The 16,764-nt window shown below is 38.1% G+C and overlaps 1 protein-coding gene across 3 annotated transcripts in view; it reads right to left on the bottom strand.

The window, feature by feature from the left end:
- The window catches only part of MICU1 (mitochondrial calcium uptake 1), a 142,930-nt gene that overhangs the window by 41,269 nt on the left and 84,897 nt on the right, over positions 1 to 16,764 (bottom strand). For all 3 annotated transcript variants that reach the window (XM_087824350.1, XM_016224047.2, XM_016224053.2), the window contains one exon: positions 13,726 to 13,923. In XM_087824350.1, coding sequence (XP_087680476.1) covers positions 13,726 to 13,923 — 198 coding nt within the window. The remainder of the gene's footprint in view (positions 1 to 13,725; positions 13,924 to 16,764) is intronic.

Below are 16,764 nucleotides of genomic sequence, written 5' to 3'. Positions count from 1 at the left end.
GCAAGTGAAGTGATCCTGGCAAATGATAACTAGTTTAGACGAATAGTGACAGAGATGGAAAGAAGTGGCCAGATGAAATGTTACTGACAATGACTGTGGGAATGGGTACGATGAAGACATCTGTGCCTAACAGGTTCTTTTCTGCTTTACACACAGTTCTCCAAATGTGACCCTAGCTACTAGCAAAGCCTGTGGCTGCTGGGCTTTCGCACTGCTAACCCTAAATTAAATGAAACTCATTTCTGCCTGGCAGATCTTTGTCTTGCTGGTGCTAGCAAAATGCTTTTATGTTTGAAATTATACTTCCTTAAATCTTTAAATTGCTTTTAATATTTTCACTTCTTGGGGTCCTGGTAGACTTGCAACACCTGGAAGTTAATTATGTTCACTAGGCAGAATAGGCTCCTGGGCACAGTTGACAAAGTATTTATAAAATCTGATTAGCTTTGGTGAGCTAATGATCACATCAATGTGAAAGGCCAATACAAGGCAATGAGGCAGTGGCAACTATTAAGGAAGCTGCTCTTATAAATCTCCTGTAGCTCCCAAAGACAGTACATATCCCCTACTTTTAAGGGTATTTGATTTAAAGAGCTAGATGTAACACAGAAGACAAATACATTAATATTAATTGTTCACTTTCATTTCTATCCCTTTACTACAACCCAAATACCCACCTCTTCCCCTCTGGCTCAGAGGCAACAATAGCCTCAAATTATCTAGGGAGGACATATGCTGTCCATGCCTTTGCGATACCAGGGAAGACATCCACATAAACACAAGGTCAAATTATCCCATTTCCAGCATGGAGGCAAAGAGAAGTGAATCAATATTATAGATCACAGCCAACCAACTGAATACACTAAAATTATGCCACCATGGTTAACATAATGAGGAAAATTGCACATACTTCTGTCACATATTTACCAGCCAATACTGGCAGATAGAGGCCAGGTATTTCAAATACCTGAAGCTATCTAGTAACTAGGGTTGACACATACTAATTACAGCCTAGCACTGTTCATTCACTACAATCACATTCCTTTTCCTTTGCTCTGGTGATCTGGTCTGTTGAACCCTCTGGCAGACAGATGTGGTGACCTCTGAAAAACCTGAGGGGGAAAGGGAGTCTTTTTGGATGACCTCTACAACTTGGGTTGAGAAAGGACTGGAAGGCTATGTATGCCCCATTATGCCAGTTGGAAGTTAACTATGTTCACTAGGCAGAACAGGCTCCTGGGCACAATTGACAAAGTATTTATAAAATCTGATTAGCTTTGGTGAGCTAATGATTGCATGTTATAAATAAATGGACTTAGTATACTCACCGGATCAACCAACTGCACAACTTATTATTATTTTTGGCATATATTGAATGCAAAACCACATTAACATCACATTTGAGGTTATTCATACTCACAAGTGAGAAAAACCAAAGAGATTGTCCCCCAAGCTACCATAACCCTGTCAGAGAATAAAGATACATATTAAAAGTAAACTATAAAACTTAATTCAAATCCACAGTTAGCACAAGAATATACGACAATATTCTTTAAGACAATCTGTTGGGATCTTATACCAGGAGAGTTTTAATTAACTTTTCCTGGTAGAGCAGAGAAAAAGTCTCCTTTGAAGCCAAAATAAGACAAAAATCAGTAAGCCAACCTATATTAAAAATCCCAGCATCAATTTAGATGCAAATTTAAAAATTAGTCTCAATCAAATTCAATGTGATACACATTTACTTAACAAGAAATGCTGGTTCTCTGAAAAGTCTATTTTTATTTAAGCTAATATGCAAATTCCTGATGGACAGCAGAGTTTAATCCCATTTCTTTAGTTAATCTCACAGATGGGTAAGATAAAAGTTCACACCTAAGTGAATAATTGGAAATTATGTAAGAGGATAAGCAAATAGTAACTACTTTCTGCTTAAAAGTTCAAAATTCATTAGATCAAAGAAATAAAAAATTTCAAACACCCAAAAGGCATCACTTGGATATACTGTCCAAGTGTTACATAGTCTATGCATCTGTGAGAGTGAAGTCTATAAATCTTAAGTAAAAAAGTAATCTGTTAAATTTTTAACACACTATTGTTATGTCACAGTGGGAATTTCCCAAGTTGATTATAAAATATCACAGATAAAAACCTACAAACTACTCTCATAATGGATACTGAATTTCAAAGTGATCGTAACAAACATTTCCCTTAAATTGATAGAACAAATTATAAGTTTAGAAACTAAGACACACCACATTGTTTTGACTGTAACATAAAATGTTTATTTTTTAATTTTTCTTTATTGATTTTAGAGAGAGGAAGGGAGAGGGAGAGAGAGATAGAAACATTGATGAGAGAAACATGGATTAGCTGCCTCCTGCACGCCCCACACTAGGGATCAAGTGCGCAACCTGGGCACGTGCCCTGACTGGGAATTGAACCAGTGACTTCTTGGTGCATGGGACAACACTCAATCCACTGAGCCACACCGGCCGGATCACACGACATCTGTTTAAAATGTTCAGTACTTCTGTCGCTACTGGGAGCAATAAACCATTATATATAGCAGAAAAGGGGCTAAGGCCTACTCCTCAAAAAAAAAAATCGACTCTTAGAGATTTATTTTTTTACTTTTATTTTTTTAGTAATCATGACTGTATTTCATTTGGTATCCATCTGTTAGTTGTGTTATTTATATCTTTTTAAAAATTTACCTTGCCTGGCCAGGCGTGGCTCAGCGGTTGAGCGTTGACCTAGGATCCAGGCAATCGGGGTTCGATTCCTGGTCAGGGCACATGCCTGGGTTGCGGGCTGCAGCCGATCAATGACTCTCCCATTGATGTTTCTCTCTCTCTCTCCCTCTCCTTTCCTCTCTTTGAAATCAATAAAGATATTAAAAAAAAAAAAAATTTATCTTTATTGTTGAGAGTATTACAGATGTCTTTTCCCCCACTGACCCCGTCTGCCCCGCACCTAGAGGTTCAGCAGGGCTTTCCTCATCAGTTAAAAGCCGCAGAGTCGGGCCCATTTCTCTGGAGAGGAAATGGACCACACAGTTTGAACCATACGGCATGCAGCTGGGTGTCGGGGAAGGCGGAGAGAAACCGCTGCCATGCGGGGCTTGAATACCATTAGGAAGCAAGAGTCTTCTGGGAAGGAGGCTGCCACTCTCCGTTCACTAGACGGGAGGCTAATGAAACGTGGGGAGGGCCGTGGGGACTCTAAGCAGTGCCGGGTGATAAAAAAGGCAATGAGGCATCTGGGAAAAAATCATCCCACAAAGTGGTGGGATGGCTGCTGCAGTGACAGTTTCTGGGAAAGGGAAGGATGGTGCTGGTCCACGAGACTGCACTACTGGAGATAACAAGTCACTGGAACTATTCCTGACACAGCCCTCCAGAGATGACAGCCCTGGCGAAGGCGGTGAGTGTGTACATGCGGTAGCCTGTACACAGACGGCCCCCAATCTAATATTCACACTCATGTGCAGTCCCTCCCACAACGGCCCAGGAGAATACGGCAGAAGTGATGGTATGTCACTTCCGAGGTTAGGTTATAAGACAGTGTGGTTTCCACACTGGTCACACTGTCTCTCTTGGGTCACTTGCTGTGCAGGAAGGAGTCCTGTGAAGCAGTGCACAGAGTAGGGACCTAACCCTCCTGCCCACAGTCATGTGAGGGAGCTGTGAAGAGGGTCCTCCAGCTCAGTGAGGCTTAGATTAGGGGACTGCAGTGCTGGCTGGCAGCGCGACTACAGCCTCACGAGAGAGCCACAGCCACCCAGCAAGGCTGCTCCTGGACTCGTCCCTTAGAAACTGTGTGCTGTAAGAAATGCTTGTTGTTTTAAGCTGCTAAATTTTGGGGTAATTTCTTATGCAATAATAGCTCACTAATACAGAGTTGTAATGCTCCAAGTGTGAAGGGAATGGGTTAGAAACTGTCCTGCTACTTTGAAGAACCACTAGAGTCTGAGCAGGAATCTTACTGGCAGTGGTGGCAACACCAACACCAAAGCTGAAGCCAGAGCATAAGGCATGTTAACTTGGACAAGAGTAATTGTTAAATTACTCCTATTAATAGTGATTTATCCCAAATGTCATTTTGTTAGAGAGAGACAGAAACAATTACCACCACAACAATAAAAACCACCAGAAGGCAAAGTAATTCCACCACAGCAAATGAGATGCTTCCAGAATTTCTCAGCTTGCACTCTGCCAACCTTAATAGCACAGAAAATCCGTGAAAAAATTTCTATATTAGAAGTAAAATAATAGTATATTAATATTCTTAGCAATTATGACAGCAATACATTTTTATTAATTGTTCTATAGATGATGTCCAATAAAGAGAAAGTGGCTAATCCTACAGTCAAGGGAACTATGTCAGTTCCTTAATTTCTGGCATCATGCTCCACAGATGCATCTACACGGGAATTTGAAAAATATTATCAAACATTTTACTGAGTGATACTGTCTAGCACAGTGAATTCAATACGCCTCCCTTACTCTTCTAGTTGGATATACTAGAAATCACTGATTTGGGATTAAAAAGCTGCTCAACATAATGACTGTAAGGCTGGCAATACTCTGCAGTCCTTTCAAACATTAAAGGCTACAGAGCTACAAAAAGCATCAAGGTGGGCCACTGGACAGAGATGTCAGGAGGCACAGATCCCCGATTCTCCCCTTACTTCCTCTCTGACAGCGAAACAAGCGCAGCCTCTGGGAGGGTGCTCTGTGGAGCATCCAGGGCTGAGAGCCCAAAACACAAAAGGGTGATCGTGAGTGACAAAAGGAACAGACCCTCCCAGAGTGCGTGACGGGTGCCAGGCACCGAGCTTTCTCACCTCAGGAAGTCCTCCCTACAGCTCAGTGAGGCAGATATCATCTCGGTTGTACACAGGAGGAAATTAAGGCTCCCAGGGTCAAAGAAGTAAAATTAAAATTCAGATAGATTTTTAAAGAAATTCAAATAACAGTACTGTATACTGACTGTTCTTTTGACAATATTTGCTGCGTAGCTATTCCGTGCACACTGCCATCACTGAGCTTTTCTTTCTGTACTGCAATAACTGTCTGACTTCCCAGTCTGAGCACGACTCTTTAAATTCAGGAGCCAGGGTCTACTTGCGTTTGTATATATTCAGTATCTAACACAATGCATGACACATACCTAAAAACTCCACTCCATAAGTTTAATTTATTAGTCGAAAAAGTAACTAAGTTTTACATTTTTGGGGTTTTGTTTATTTTTCTGCTAAGGAGCTAGGCTACCAGATCTCAAGGAGACTGATGAAGAAAAGGGGCACCCCCATCCTCCAAATTTTTTTGGCATCACTTTATTTAAAGATGCTTTTTAAACATGCTAACAATTCATTGAAGTAGTTTATATTTCTGTAGTCCAAAGAGCTTAAATAAGAAAAGACTTTGATGCTAATGTTGTGGCAAACTAATACAAAACAGTGAGAGTGTGGGTGGGAGGGAGAAAAGGCATCCTATCATAATAAGAAAAATAAGAAGTGAAAGAGACTTGACAAAAAATCATTAATGTGCCGTTAACTGAATTCACAGCATAATAACTTGATATAATATATGACCTTCTAAAGTAGCATCTTCCCAGTCTGAATTCAACAGGCTGTAATGCATTATTTATTCACAAAGTAGTGCAAAGCTGGATCTGGTTCCTAAGACACTGTCTAGATTCCCTAGGCTCCTAAAACTGTATGGCAGGCTCGAGGCTAAAGCTATTTTCTAAAACTCTTTTTCTCTAAGAAAGAAAGAAACAAAATTAGATCCACCAGAATTAGTTGAGGCTAAATTAGTTAAAAGAATGGAAAAAAGAACAAACAAGCTTCCTTCCACTCATTAGCACAACTGTCATTCTTTAAAGCTCCTTTCTTTATTGTAAAACATCCACAAACTCCAAAGACCGTAATTCTGAAAGGCATCTGCAGCTCAAGGTGGCTGTAAGAGGGATAAAAATTAAAAGACCTATTCAGATAGCCTACATATCATTTATTTATTAACCTTTATTCTAAGTCTGATTTTAGAGGCCAAATCTGTCTGCCTATAGGCCCAGCTAGCTCTTAGAGAAATCTGGGGAAAGTTTATCTTCTCTATTCCTGCCCTCTGCTCTCCATCTGTTTCTTAATGATCTCCACAGGCCCATAATTGAGAATGATATGAAAACACCTAGGAGACACATTAACTTAAGCCTGGCATGGGACATACTTGATAAGAAAAGTCATTTTATCTGTCACCCTCTCCTGGTTCTAGTCCCAGTGTTACTGCTCCCTTGTCTCTTCTCATCTGTCCTACAACTAGAACAAATAGCAAAGGAAAATTAACCAACCATTCATTAGATAGAATGAATATCAGAGTTAGAGCTGACTCAAATATTGCCACCTCTCGGAGAATTTCCCTGAGCAGTCTCTTGCCCTCTACTTCACAGACTGATTTACATGCCCCCCTTTATAGTCTCACTGCACCATCCAAATATCTCTAGTAATGTACTTAGAACACTGTACAAGAATTTCTGGTTCATTCAACTCACTTTTATAAGCTTCCTGGAAGCAGGGACAATGTTTTGTTCATTTTTGTACCTTAAGCATTTAGCACAACTCTTGGAAAGTCAGTGTAAGTTAATAGTTAAGAGTAGAATCCAGAGGCAGCCTGCCCAGAATCAAATCTCAGCCCCTCTTTTATTATGTGTGAGACCACAGGCAAGTTACTTAACCTCTCTGTGCCTCGGTTCCCTCATCTGTTAACTGTGGGTAATTATAACACCAACCTCTAGCATTGTGAAGATTAAATGAAATAATGTACGTAAAGTACTTAGAATAGTGTCTGGCTCCTGGTAAACTTGAAAGAAATGTTGACTAGTATGTAGTATGTACTTGGCATTTGTTGAAACACTTGATACTACTAGAGGTCTACATTCACAGGCTGCTGCAGCTAAAGAGTAGGTAGAAAGTAAACACCGAACTATAAATCCACAATTATCTTCTCCACAATACTTTTCATTTTACTGTATTGCATTCAACTATTTCTAAGTTAAATATTCTGGTATGTGTTTGAGTAAAAAATTATTGCTGCATTTTGAATTCCAAATAACTGATCTATGAATTTTTGATACATTGGTACACAGGTCATTCATAAGTTGAGAAGCACCTGTGTTTGACTAAAGAATGGTTGATAAGACTGTAAGAATGACAGATCGAGGAAAAATTTCCACTGGGGAAAGATCAAATCTTCATGATTTATTTATGATTTCCTTTTCTTGTGGCCAGTTTAAAATTAACTTAGAATGTAAAGTTAAAGATACCTGATGATAGGAAAATTCTGGAGATGGCCAAGTATTTCAAAGGTATCACTAACATGTCATTGATTTTAGAGTTGCAAAGCCATCAGGAAATCGAAGAAAAATATCAGTCTTTAACAGTTTTCTGTACTTTCATGACCGATCTGGAAGGTCAGATTCAGAAGTGCTGACTGATGGCTTTTAAAAACCATGCCTAGTCCTGGCTGGTGTGGCTCAGTTGGTTGAACGTCATCCCATGTGCTGAGAGGTTGCTGGTTCGATTCCCAGCCAGGGCACATGGCTCGGTTGGGGGCTTGATCCTCAATAAGGGGCCTGCAGGAGGCAGCCAATTGATGTTGTGCTCTCACATCAATGCTACTCTCTTCTCCCTTCCTCTCTAAAAATCAATAAACTATTCTTTGAAAAATAATAATAAAAAAATAAAAATAAAAATCATGCCTAAATCAATATTCTGAGCAACAATGTATCACTCAAAATTTTTCCCCTCATTCTCCAAAATATATGAAACAAAAAAGCACTGTTTTGTACACTTTTTACAGAATCATTACCAAGGCTGCATTTACAACACCAAAGGAGCTTTGTATCACCATGGAAATTCTACCATATACAGTACTTTCAGTCTGATTCTACAGCCAGAGACCCTTTAAGCCTCAAGTTATAGCAAACTTGAGCTAGAGAGTATAAAAGGATTTGCAAGAAATTAAATCAGAGTTTGTCTTTTACATATCTCCTTGTTAAACTAACGTATCCTGAGAGCTAACTTAGTCTTATCAGGGCAAGATATTAGACCTAACTCACAATGTGTGGTACAGAGAGAAAATAAAAGTAGCTGTAAAAATACTGACATCAAGTCATGGGTGACTGACTTACAAACAATTGTTACAGAAATTAAAATTTTTATTCTATTATTTTTATATATTTCTATTTTTTAAAGTAGGTGATTATTTCCTAAAACATCCCTTGGTATCCGGTATCCCAGGCAAAGAAAGACTACTAGGCTGGATGGATCATGTTACTGATCCAATCAGTTAATTTTTATCGGATAAACAGATATCTGGATTTAAGAAATAAGTAAAGGGATCAAAAAAATAACTTGAAAGAAGCAAGAAATAAAAGCATTTTATATGATGGAAGTAATACTTTCTTTTTTCCTTTTTCTTTCTCTTACATTAGGAAAAATAACACTTATTAGGCCTTTTCTTGTCAGAATTTTATAAGAATAAAACAGTTCATATTGACTACAGACTTGAAATTTTTTGAGGAAAAGAATGAACTCATTAAAGAATTTTATTATTGTAACCGAATATTAAAGTTACGATTTTTCTACAGTGAGGACTGTTATCTTAAAAGGGTTTTCTTCTACACCTTTAAATATATACTTGGCTCCTTAAAGTTATAAATACTTAAAAGAGACAAGTATTCTTTGGTAACCCTTTTAACGATTTTTGGAAATTCAAGCTGAAAACATCGAAAGATGGAATAAGAAACTATAGATTTGTCACTATACACATTCTGCTTTGTAGAGGCAAAAGTGGAGTAAAACAAAAGGCAACCCCACTGAACACATTCGATTTCGATTCTCAGATTTAATTAAATCAAGATGGACCTGGAGAATATTATGCTAAGTGAAATAAGCCAGGCAGTGAAAGACAAATATCACATGATCTCGCTTATACGTGGAATCTAAAGAACTTAATAAACTGATGAACAGAATAGATTCAGTGACATGGAAGCATAGATGAGACTGACGAATGTCAGAGGGATGGAGGAGGGCGGGTGGGTGGAGGGGGAGAGAGTAACCAAAGAATTTATATGCATATATGCACAACCCAAGGACATGGACAATGGTGGGGAGAGGGACTGGGGAGGGGGAAGGAACGGGGTGGAATGGGTCATTGGGGAGAAAAAGGGACATCTGTAATATTTTAAACAATAATAAAATTAAAAAAGAAAAAGAAAAAAAAGTCAACTCTCACTTTTAAGTTTACATGAGTCAGTTTCCCAGTTCAAAACAGTCAAACTGGCTATTAAAATAAAAAGAAATCTGTTTTGCCAAGAGTGTTCTCGTCCCGGAAAGTGTCTGACTGGAAGTCTTCTTGCCTTCGGGTCTCCTTTCCCACAATCTTTGGGCCGGGAAGAGCCGAGGTTGTCTTTCACTACGGTCCTCTGCACCGGGACAAGACTTAATTCTCTCCAGCACTTCAAAGGGGTGAATGGGTACAAAGAGGCAGCTTGAGGGTGCAAATGGTAGGTGATTCTGGAATTTCCACAGGCACTTTTAATCATGTAGTTGTGGTCACAATATTTTTAAAGTGCTTTAGTATTTAACTTAAATTAATCCTTTTATTTTTTGTTTTACTCTTATTGACAGATGAGAATTAGCATAGTTCTTTGTCTCCATTTTACCTTTCTTCCTGACTGAGTAAATCTATTTAACTTCAATATTTTTTTTTCTTGAAGACTGAGAAGATAAGACAATCACTGTTATCCTTTGAACTGTATCTAATTTGTCTTCACATAATTGATAGTCATGCCATTTTAAAATATGATAATCTGATTGGTTATGCAATAAGCATATGAACCCAAAAACTTATTAAAAAAATCATGCTATAGACTGGAATTCTGTTAGATGATACTATTTCAGATTCCTTGTTTTACATTCTAGAGTTGGCTTCTTTATTCTTGTGTAAATTAGTTTTTGCTTTTCTTTGACATAATGACATTTTTATGTCATTTCCCCCTCCCCCAAATTAAAATTAATCATAATCTTTCAAAGAGTTCTCAATTACCTTTCATTTTTGACTGACATCTTACTTGCCATAGTCCTCAAGAAATCAATGAATGTATTAGCTGGAATTAGACTTGGCACCTGTCTCCAAGGAACTCGGCTCAAGTTCTTGGTAGCCTTAGATGGAATTTTTAATAACTTCAGAAGATATTTTTTTAAAAAACAACTGTGTATTCTTAAGTCATTCCTTCAAACCTATGTTTTTTGAGTTCCCAAATAGAGAATTAAGGGTAGAATAAAACAAATCTGACCAGAATTAAGAGTGTTAAAACATTTTTACAAAATATAACAAGCTAATGATTCTTATGAAAAGAAATTAAGTGGTCGGTTTAGTTATCTTCTAAACACAAAAGAACAGTGTATTTCTTTTTAGTCATAACGCTACATTCAAGGGGCAAAGAAACTAGGAAAAGATGGTGCTGAAGAAGTCTATAGATATTCAAGAAATTTGGTCTTTTTCTGTTCCTAAACTACAGAACATTTTGTTTTTGTTTAGAGCTCCAAATAAGTCACACACAGAAATCTCATCTCAGACTAAAAATAATAATTAGATAAAGAATAGAAAATAGTTCATTCTGAAAGACTGAGTTGGAATCCTGACTCAACCATTTAATAGCTCTGCGACTTTACCTTTCTGAGTTTCAGTTTCTACATCTGTGACACGGGCATAACACCACTAAAACCAATAGGGTTGGTGGGAATCAAAACAAAGGAAGCAGGTAACACATGCAAATTGCCTGGCTCATAGCAGGCACTCAAAAAATGTTCATGGGCATTTCCCTCCTTCCTGACCTCTATGGAAATTAAACTTGACAGATAAATTGTGTTCTTTTTACTATCAAAGCTACTGTGGTGAGGGAAAAAGAAGAAGAAATAACTAAATGAAACTATAAATCTCCTTGGTCTAAAATTTTAAAGTAAAGAAATAAAGCTGGTTAGAAATAGAAAGAATGATGAAATTATAAAATCCATATGAAAGTTACTATTGATCATTTCCATTTTCCTTTTGGCTGTGATGATGACATATTTCATATTTAATGAGGGGAGAAATTACCCAACTTTGAAAAGTAAAATTAAAAGTGTGTCATAAAAACAAAAATTGCTCCATTTCCAGATGTTTTATGAGAAAACTATTTTCAAAATCAAAGTAAAGCCTTTTGGTCATTTATCTGAGAAGAACTGTTTAAATGCCTACTATATGCCAACCACCATACTAAGTGGCAGAGGGTATACAAAAGAAAGTGAAAGAACGCTTATTAAAGGCATAGTACATGCCAGGTGGTATATTAGTTTGCTAGGGCTGCCATAACAAAATACTACCAAATGGGTGACTTAAACAACAGAAATTTATTTTTTTCACAGTTCTGGAGGCTGGAAGTCTAAGATCAAGGTGCCAGCAGGGTTGGTTTCCTGAGGCCTCTTTCCTTGGCTTGCAGTTGGCTGCCTTCTTGCTGTCTCCTCACATGGTTCTCCCTTTGTGCACGCAAAGCCCCAGAGTCTCCCTGTGTGTCCAAATCTCCTCTTCTTATAAGCACACCAGTAGGACTGGATTAGGGCCCACCCTAACAGTCTTGTGTTAATTCAATCACCTCATTTAAAGGCCCTATCTCAAAATATGGTTACATTCTGAGGTGCTGGGAGTTAGGGCTTCAACATAGGAATTCTAGGGTAACATAATTCAGCCCTTAAGAAACATCATCTCACTTAAACAATGCCCTTAGGCTCTAAGAGAATAAATAACTCATCAAATGTCAAATAGCCAGTGAGTGGTGGAAATAAAATTTTACCCAAGATCTCCTTATAAGAACACCAAAACCTATGCTCTTTCTGATATTCACACCTTCTCAAAGAATTACAAATCTAGTTGGGAAGACATAATACCGATTCATAAAACTTTAAATATGGGTGTTTTTGAGAAGGAGCCACTTATTCGCTGGACTTGTGCTATGTTATATGGAAAGAACGAACTCAGGATTAATAAACATTTATAGAATATTTATTTCATGTTAGGCTGAGTTCTTTCACAAGAGTCAATTGGTTCCCTTACATGAGGAAGTAATTGCTGATTGGCAAACAGTAACAGTCTTAGTATGTCTTGGCCCAAAGCCTACAGATGACCCTAAGTCAATGTCAAGTACAAGGGGGCTTTCTAGAATAAGTATCTTAGATACGACTGTCTAGTAGATCTCCTTTCTTCTGCATCTGGGTGTAGGCTCTGTGTAGGTACACAGGTATGAAACCCCTGATCTGCTTTATAATATTCCACCTCACTGGCAATCTATACAATATATCAGTGGGCTTTCAGCTGGATAGCATCTCAGGATGAAAGGCAAAAGCCCCGTGGCTCTGTCTCTTGAGACTCCCACTTATATGTCTAGGAATTAGTATTAGGCTAGCTTGTGGAACTGGCACCTGCTTCATGCTCTGAATGAACTGTATTATTATTTAAAGTTTGGTAAAAGTACTATTCTAATTTGTGCTTTATTCTCTACATTTTCTGGATCTATATTCTGTGTTAAATTGTAATTATATAATTAGTAAGTTAAATAATTTACATTCCCAGATTATGTTATAATGTTTCCACTTCAGGTATGCACAAGGCATATGTCTAGAATCCTAATACACACCAACTCTTATACCAAAACTGTTGGACTCCTGAAAGCAGGAAATAAAGCTCATGTGTGAAAGATGTCCTCCCTCTACCAGCAGGAAAGAAACAAAGAAAGCCAACTGTGGAAAAGTGACGAACACATATGGGGAGACTAAAGGACGGTAAGAATCATTTTGACAAGCCCTGTTTTATAGGTTTCTCACCTCCTCCTTGGGTAAGAATGCAAACCTCATACAGGCAGGCTGCCTTTCGTTACCCTGGGCTGTGAGCACGCAGGCCACTTCTCTGGGCCTCCATTACCCTACGGGGTGCCTGCATACGTGTAAAAATCTGATACACATCGCTTATTACAGGGGCCACCAGAGCCTCCCAAGGAGCATGAATTACAGGGATGCATTACTTTGCGTTTTTTTGAGGTAAATTCTTTAAATACCAATTACACCATTTTCAGAAAACACGTACAAAAGCACATTTCAAAGTCTGATCTGATTTTTAGTATTATCCTACTTCTGCTTCTCTTCTACAGCATGAATAATTAAGAGTGTTCTTTTTAAAATGTATTTTAAAAATGTATTATTAATAATGGGAATTCAGTTGTGATTTTTCAAGCCGTCTCAGTTGAGTTGAGCGGGATCCCCTCTCATCTCCACCAGCTGGTGCCTTCTACACAATAACATAAAACTGGGGATACGTGCTCAGGTTGAGAATAGCTCTGACTCCTGCATTTCTTTTTCCTCAAGCTGGGTATCCAAAGACAACTCAGATTTTCAATTTAGACATTTTTGCTTTCAGGCCCAGGACCACCTCACTCCAAGACATTCTCACAGTACACATTATTTCCTGCCTGCTGTCCGATGGTAAATCACTGACAGGTTCACAGCTGCAGTTCTCACAGCTGGAGGTATACTGAAAGAGTGCCAATGCAGGCCCTCCCAACCCAGAGGCTCGGTGAGTACCTGTGATGGACAGTCCCGTGATCCCCTGGAGCCCAAGGAATACCTACCTCGAGCTTCAGAACATCATGCTGAAGTTTGCGCTGAAATTCCAGGAAGTTTTTGATCGTCAGCTTCCCTTTGAGATCAGCTCCAAAAAAGTAGGTTGTGAGGGCTGAACACAAGCCCGACTTGAGGGTGTTGCCAGTGGTGGGACGGTCCCTGTGACGCATACCCATGCTGGTTTGGGAGCGAATGATGCTCTGAACCTAAGAGAAGCAAACCCCATCCAGAAAAACGTTACAAAGTGGGAAAACAGAGAAAAGAAACATAAGTGCCTATTGATTATTTCCTGTTTGCCTACACTGTGCTACAGTTCTTTCCTTTAATGCTCACAACAATCCTACGAGAGAAGCCTATGATTATTCTTATCTCACAGGTGAGAAGTCTGAGGCACACAGAGTTAAGTAACTTGCTCAAGGTCAAGTAGCTAGCAAGCAGCAGAACCAGGATTCTAACACACATGCCTGATCCCTTTATAATTGGGACCCTCCTAAAAATCTCTCTTCAGGAAAGGGTATGCATTTGTTTTGAGGCTCAAAACCTCTCTTACTGTAAATAATTATCAGCCTCACATAATTATTAAGTTCCATAACTCAGGAGAACTTTAAAAATTTCACAATTTTCATTACTGACTCTATAGTTATGATGAGAGACAGCACAGCTATCTGCACTTAAATATGTAACATGCAAGACAGATAACATTTATTAGAATTTATACATGAAATACAAAATTGGTATGAAATAATTCTCCAAGAAAACATGGGAAATTAGTTCAATATCTGAGAAGTTTTAGATGTGCTTTTTGAGAAAGGATAACTTTTGGGACTACAACTATGGCCTAATTATACATATAAAGAGCGTTTCTGAGGCAAGCTGATAATTACTATAGCTTTTTTTTCACTAGTTCCTGCAGTCTTTTCTACCTCTCTACAAGCTAAAAGCGCCAGTTATTCAGAATAATTAAAATTGGATTTGTAAGGGCAAATAATACAGATAGCCTTGATATTTAAATTGCCAAATAAGAAAAGCAAAATACTTAGAAACTTAAGATTTGTAACAATGAATATACCTTAGTTAAATGTTTTTAAAATTTTATTTTACTTATTATCTCTAATCATAAAAATATTTAAGACAATTTAAAAGTCTCTGGCTCTATAAAGAGTGGAACAGTATAATGGAAAGATACTAGATGGGGAGTGAGGAGACACAGGGTCTGATTCTGCTGCTCTGCAGTGAGAGCAGAATTTATGCAAGTCATTTAACCTCTCTGAGCTTTACTCTTCTCATTGGAAAAGTTCACAGAGTACATTATCGCTAAGTCTCCTTATAACTAGGTTAATATCATGCTTTTTAAAAAATTTTTTTAATATATATATCTTTATTGATTTCAAAGAGAGGAAAGGAGAGGGAGAGAGAGAGATAGAAACATCAATGATGAGTGAGTCATTGATTGAGCCCGAAACCCAGGCATGTGCCTTGACCGGCAATCGAATCCTAGGTTGACGCTCAACCGCTGAGCCACACCCGGCCAGGCCATAAATGCTTTTGAATATGACTTTTTTTCTAGGTTCATGTTTTATTTATCATGTAAGTATGACTGGTTGACATTTTTATTGATTGATTTTAATGAAGGAGGGAGGGAGGGAGAGAGGGGGAGAGAGAGAGAGGGAGGGAGAGGGGGGAGAGATAAACATCAATTTGTTATTCCACTTATTTATGCATTCATTGGTTGATTCTCCTACGTGACCTGACTGGGGATTACACCCACAATGTTGGTGTGTCAAGACAATGATCTAACCAACTGGGACACCCTGCCAGGGCCAAGATTGGTTGACATTTGTTTCTCAGGCATGTAGAGACTTGAAAGCCGGGTAAACAATAGATTTTAAAATTATTTAAGTTGATGTTTTTAGACTTTAAATTGAAATACAGGATATTCAGAAAAATGTTCCTTATATTTGAAGGCAATACATAATTCATTTTATCTAAGTGTGAGAACTGAAGAATTTTCCAATAGCAGTGAACCAGTATTGAGCATCAGCATCAGGACCTACCATGATTTAGATTTTGCCTGTGTCTATAAATATTATAGCTTTTATAGCCCTGCTATTGTAGAAACTGTATGTTAACTTCAAAGGTGTGATGCTGAGAGTATCTGTGCAAGTGATTGAGGAAAAAATTGCTTTCAGGGAAAATTAACTAATGCTATAACATCTTCATTAATGATTAATAATAGCACAGTACAAATACCGTAGCACTTAGGTGCAAACTATTACTATCTATTAGTGTTCTTTCATTAAAAACTTAAAAAAAAAAACCCCGTATCACTAGATTTCGTGTGTGTGTGCGTGTGTGTGTTTGAGAGAGAGAGAGAGAGAGAAAGAGAGGAAGAGAGAGACAGAGATTGATTGTATTTCTCACTTGGGAAATATTTTCTTCAAATATTTTTATTTAGATAACTTGTTAATGGCACAACATGAGAACCAATCAAAACATATCTATTTGCCCGGCCGGCGTGGCTCAGCAGTTGAGCATCCACTTATGATCCAGGAGATCATGGTTGGATTCCCGGTCAGGGCACATGCCTAGGTTATGGGCTCGATCCCCAGTAGGGGGCGTGCAGGAGGCAGCTGATCAATGACTCATTATTGATATTTCTCTCTCTCTCTCTACCTCTCCCTTCTTCTCTCTGAAATCAATAAAGACATTAAAAAAACCCCAAAACATATCTATTCAACCATCATGTGAATGCTTACTATATGCTATACGCTGTGCAGAAAAATCAGGAGAAATATAAAACATGGTCTCTGAAATAAAATCTCATTCCTTTTCTTCTGTTTCACAACTCCTAGCTATCACTTCTCCTACTTTCATACTAAAAAAAATTTCTGTCATGGCTTGGGTGAATGTAGCACAAACAGTTAACATCTTTTGCTAGGTTAGTTCTACTTTATGATTTGTTATAAAATGGGTTAAAAAAAATCTGTGTGATAGCAAGGTCAGTGAAAATCACACTTACAGTTGATAAATGCTTTTTAGTAATTTGT

This window comes from Miniopterus natalensis, chromosome 14 (genome assembly GCF_054644295.1).
Source record: "Miniopterus natalensis isolate mMinNat1 chromosome 14, mMinNat1.hap1, whole genome shotgun sequence".
Classification (NCBI taxonomy): Eukaryota; Metazoa; Chordata; class Mammalia; order Chiroptera; family Miniopteridae; genus Miniopterus; species Miniopterus natalensis.
This window is presented reverse-complemented; position numbering and strand designations above follow the sequence as displayed.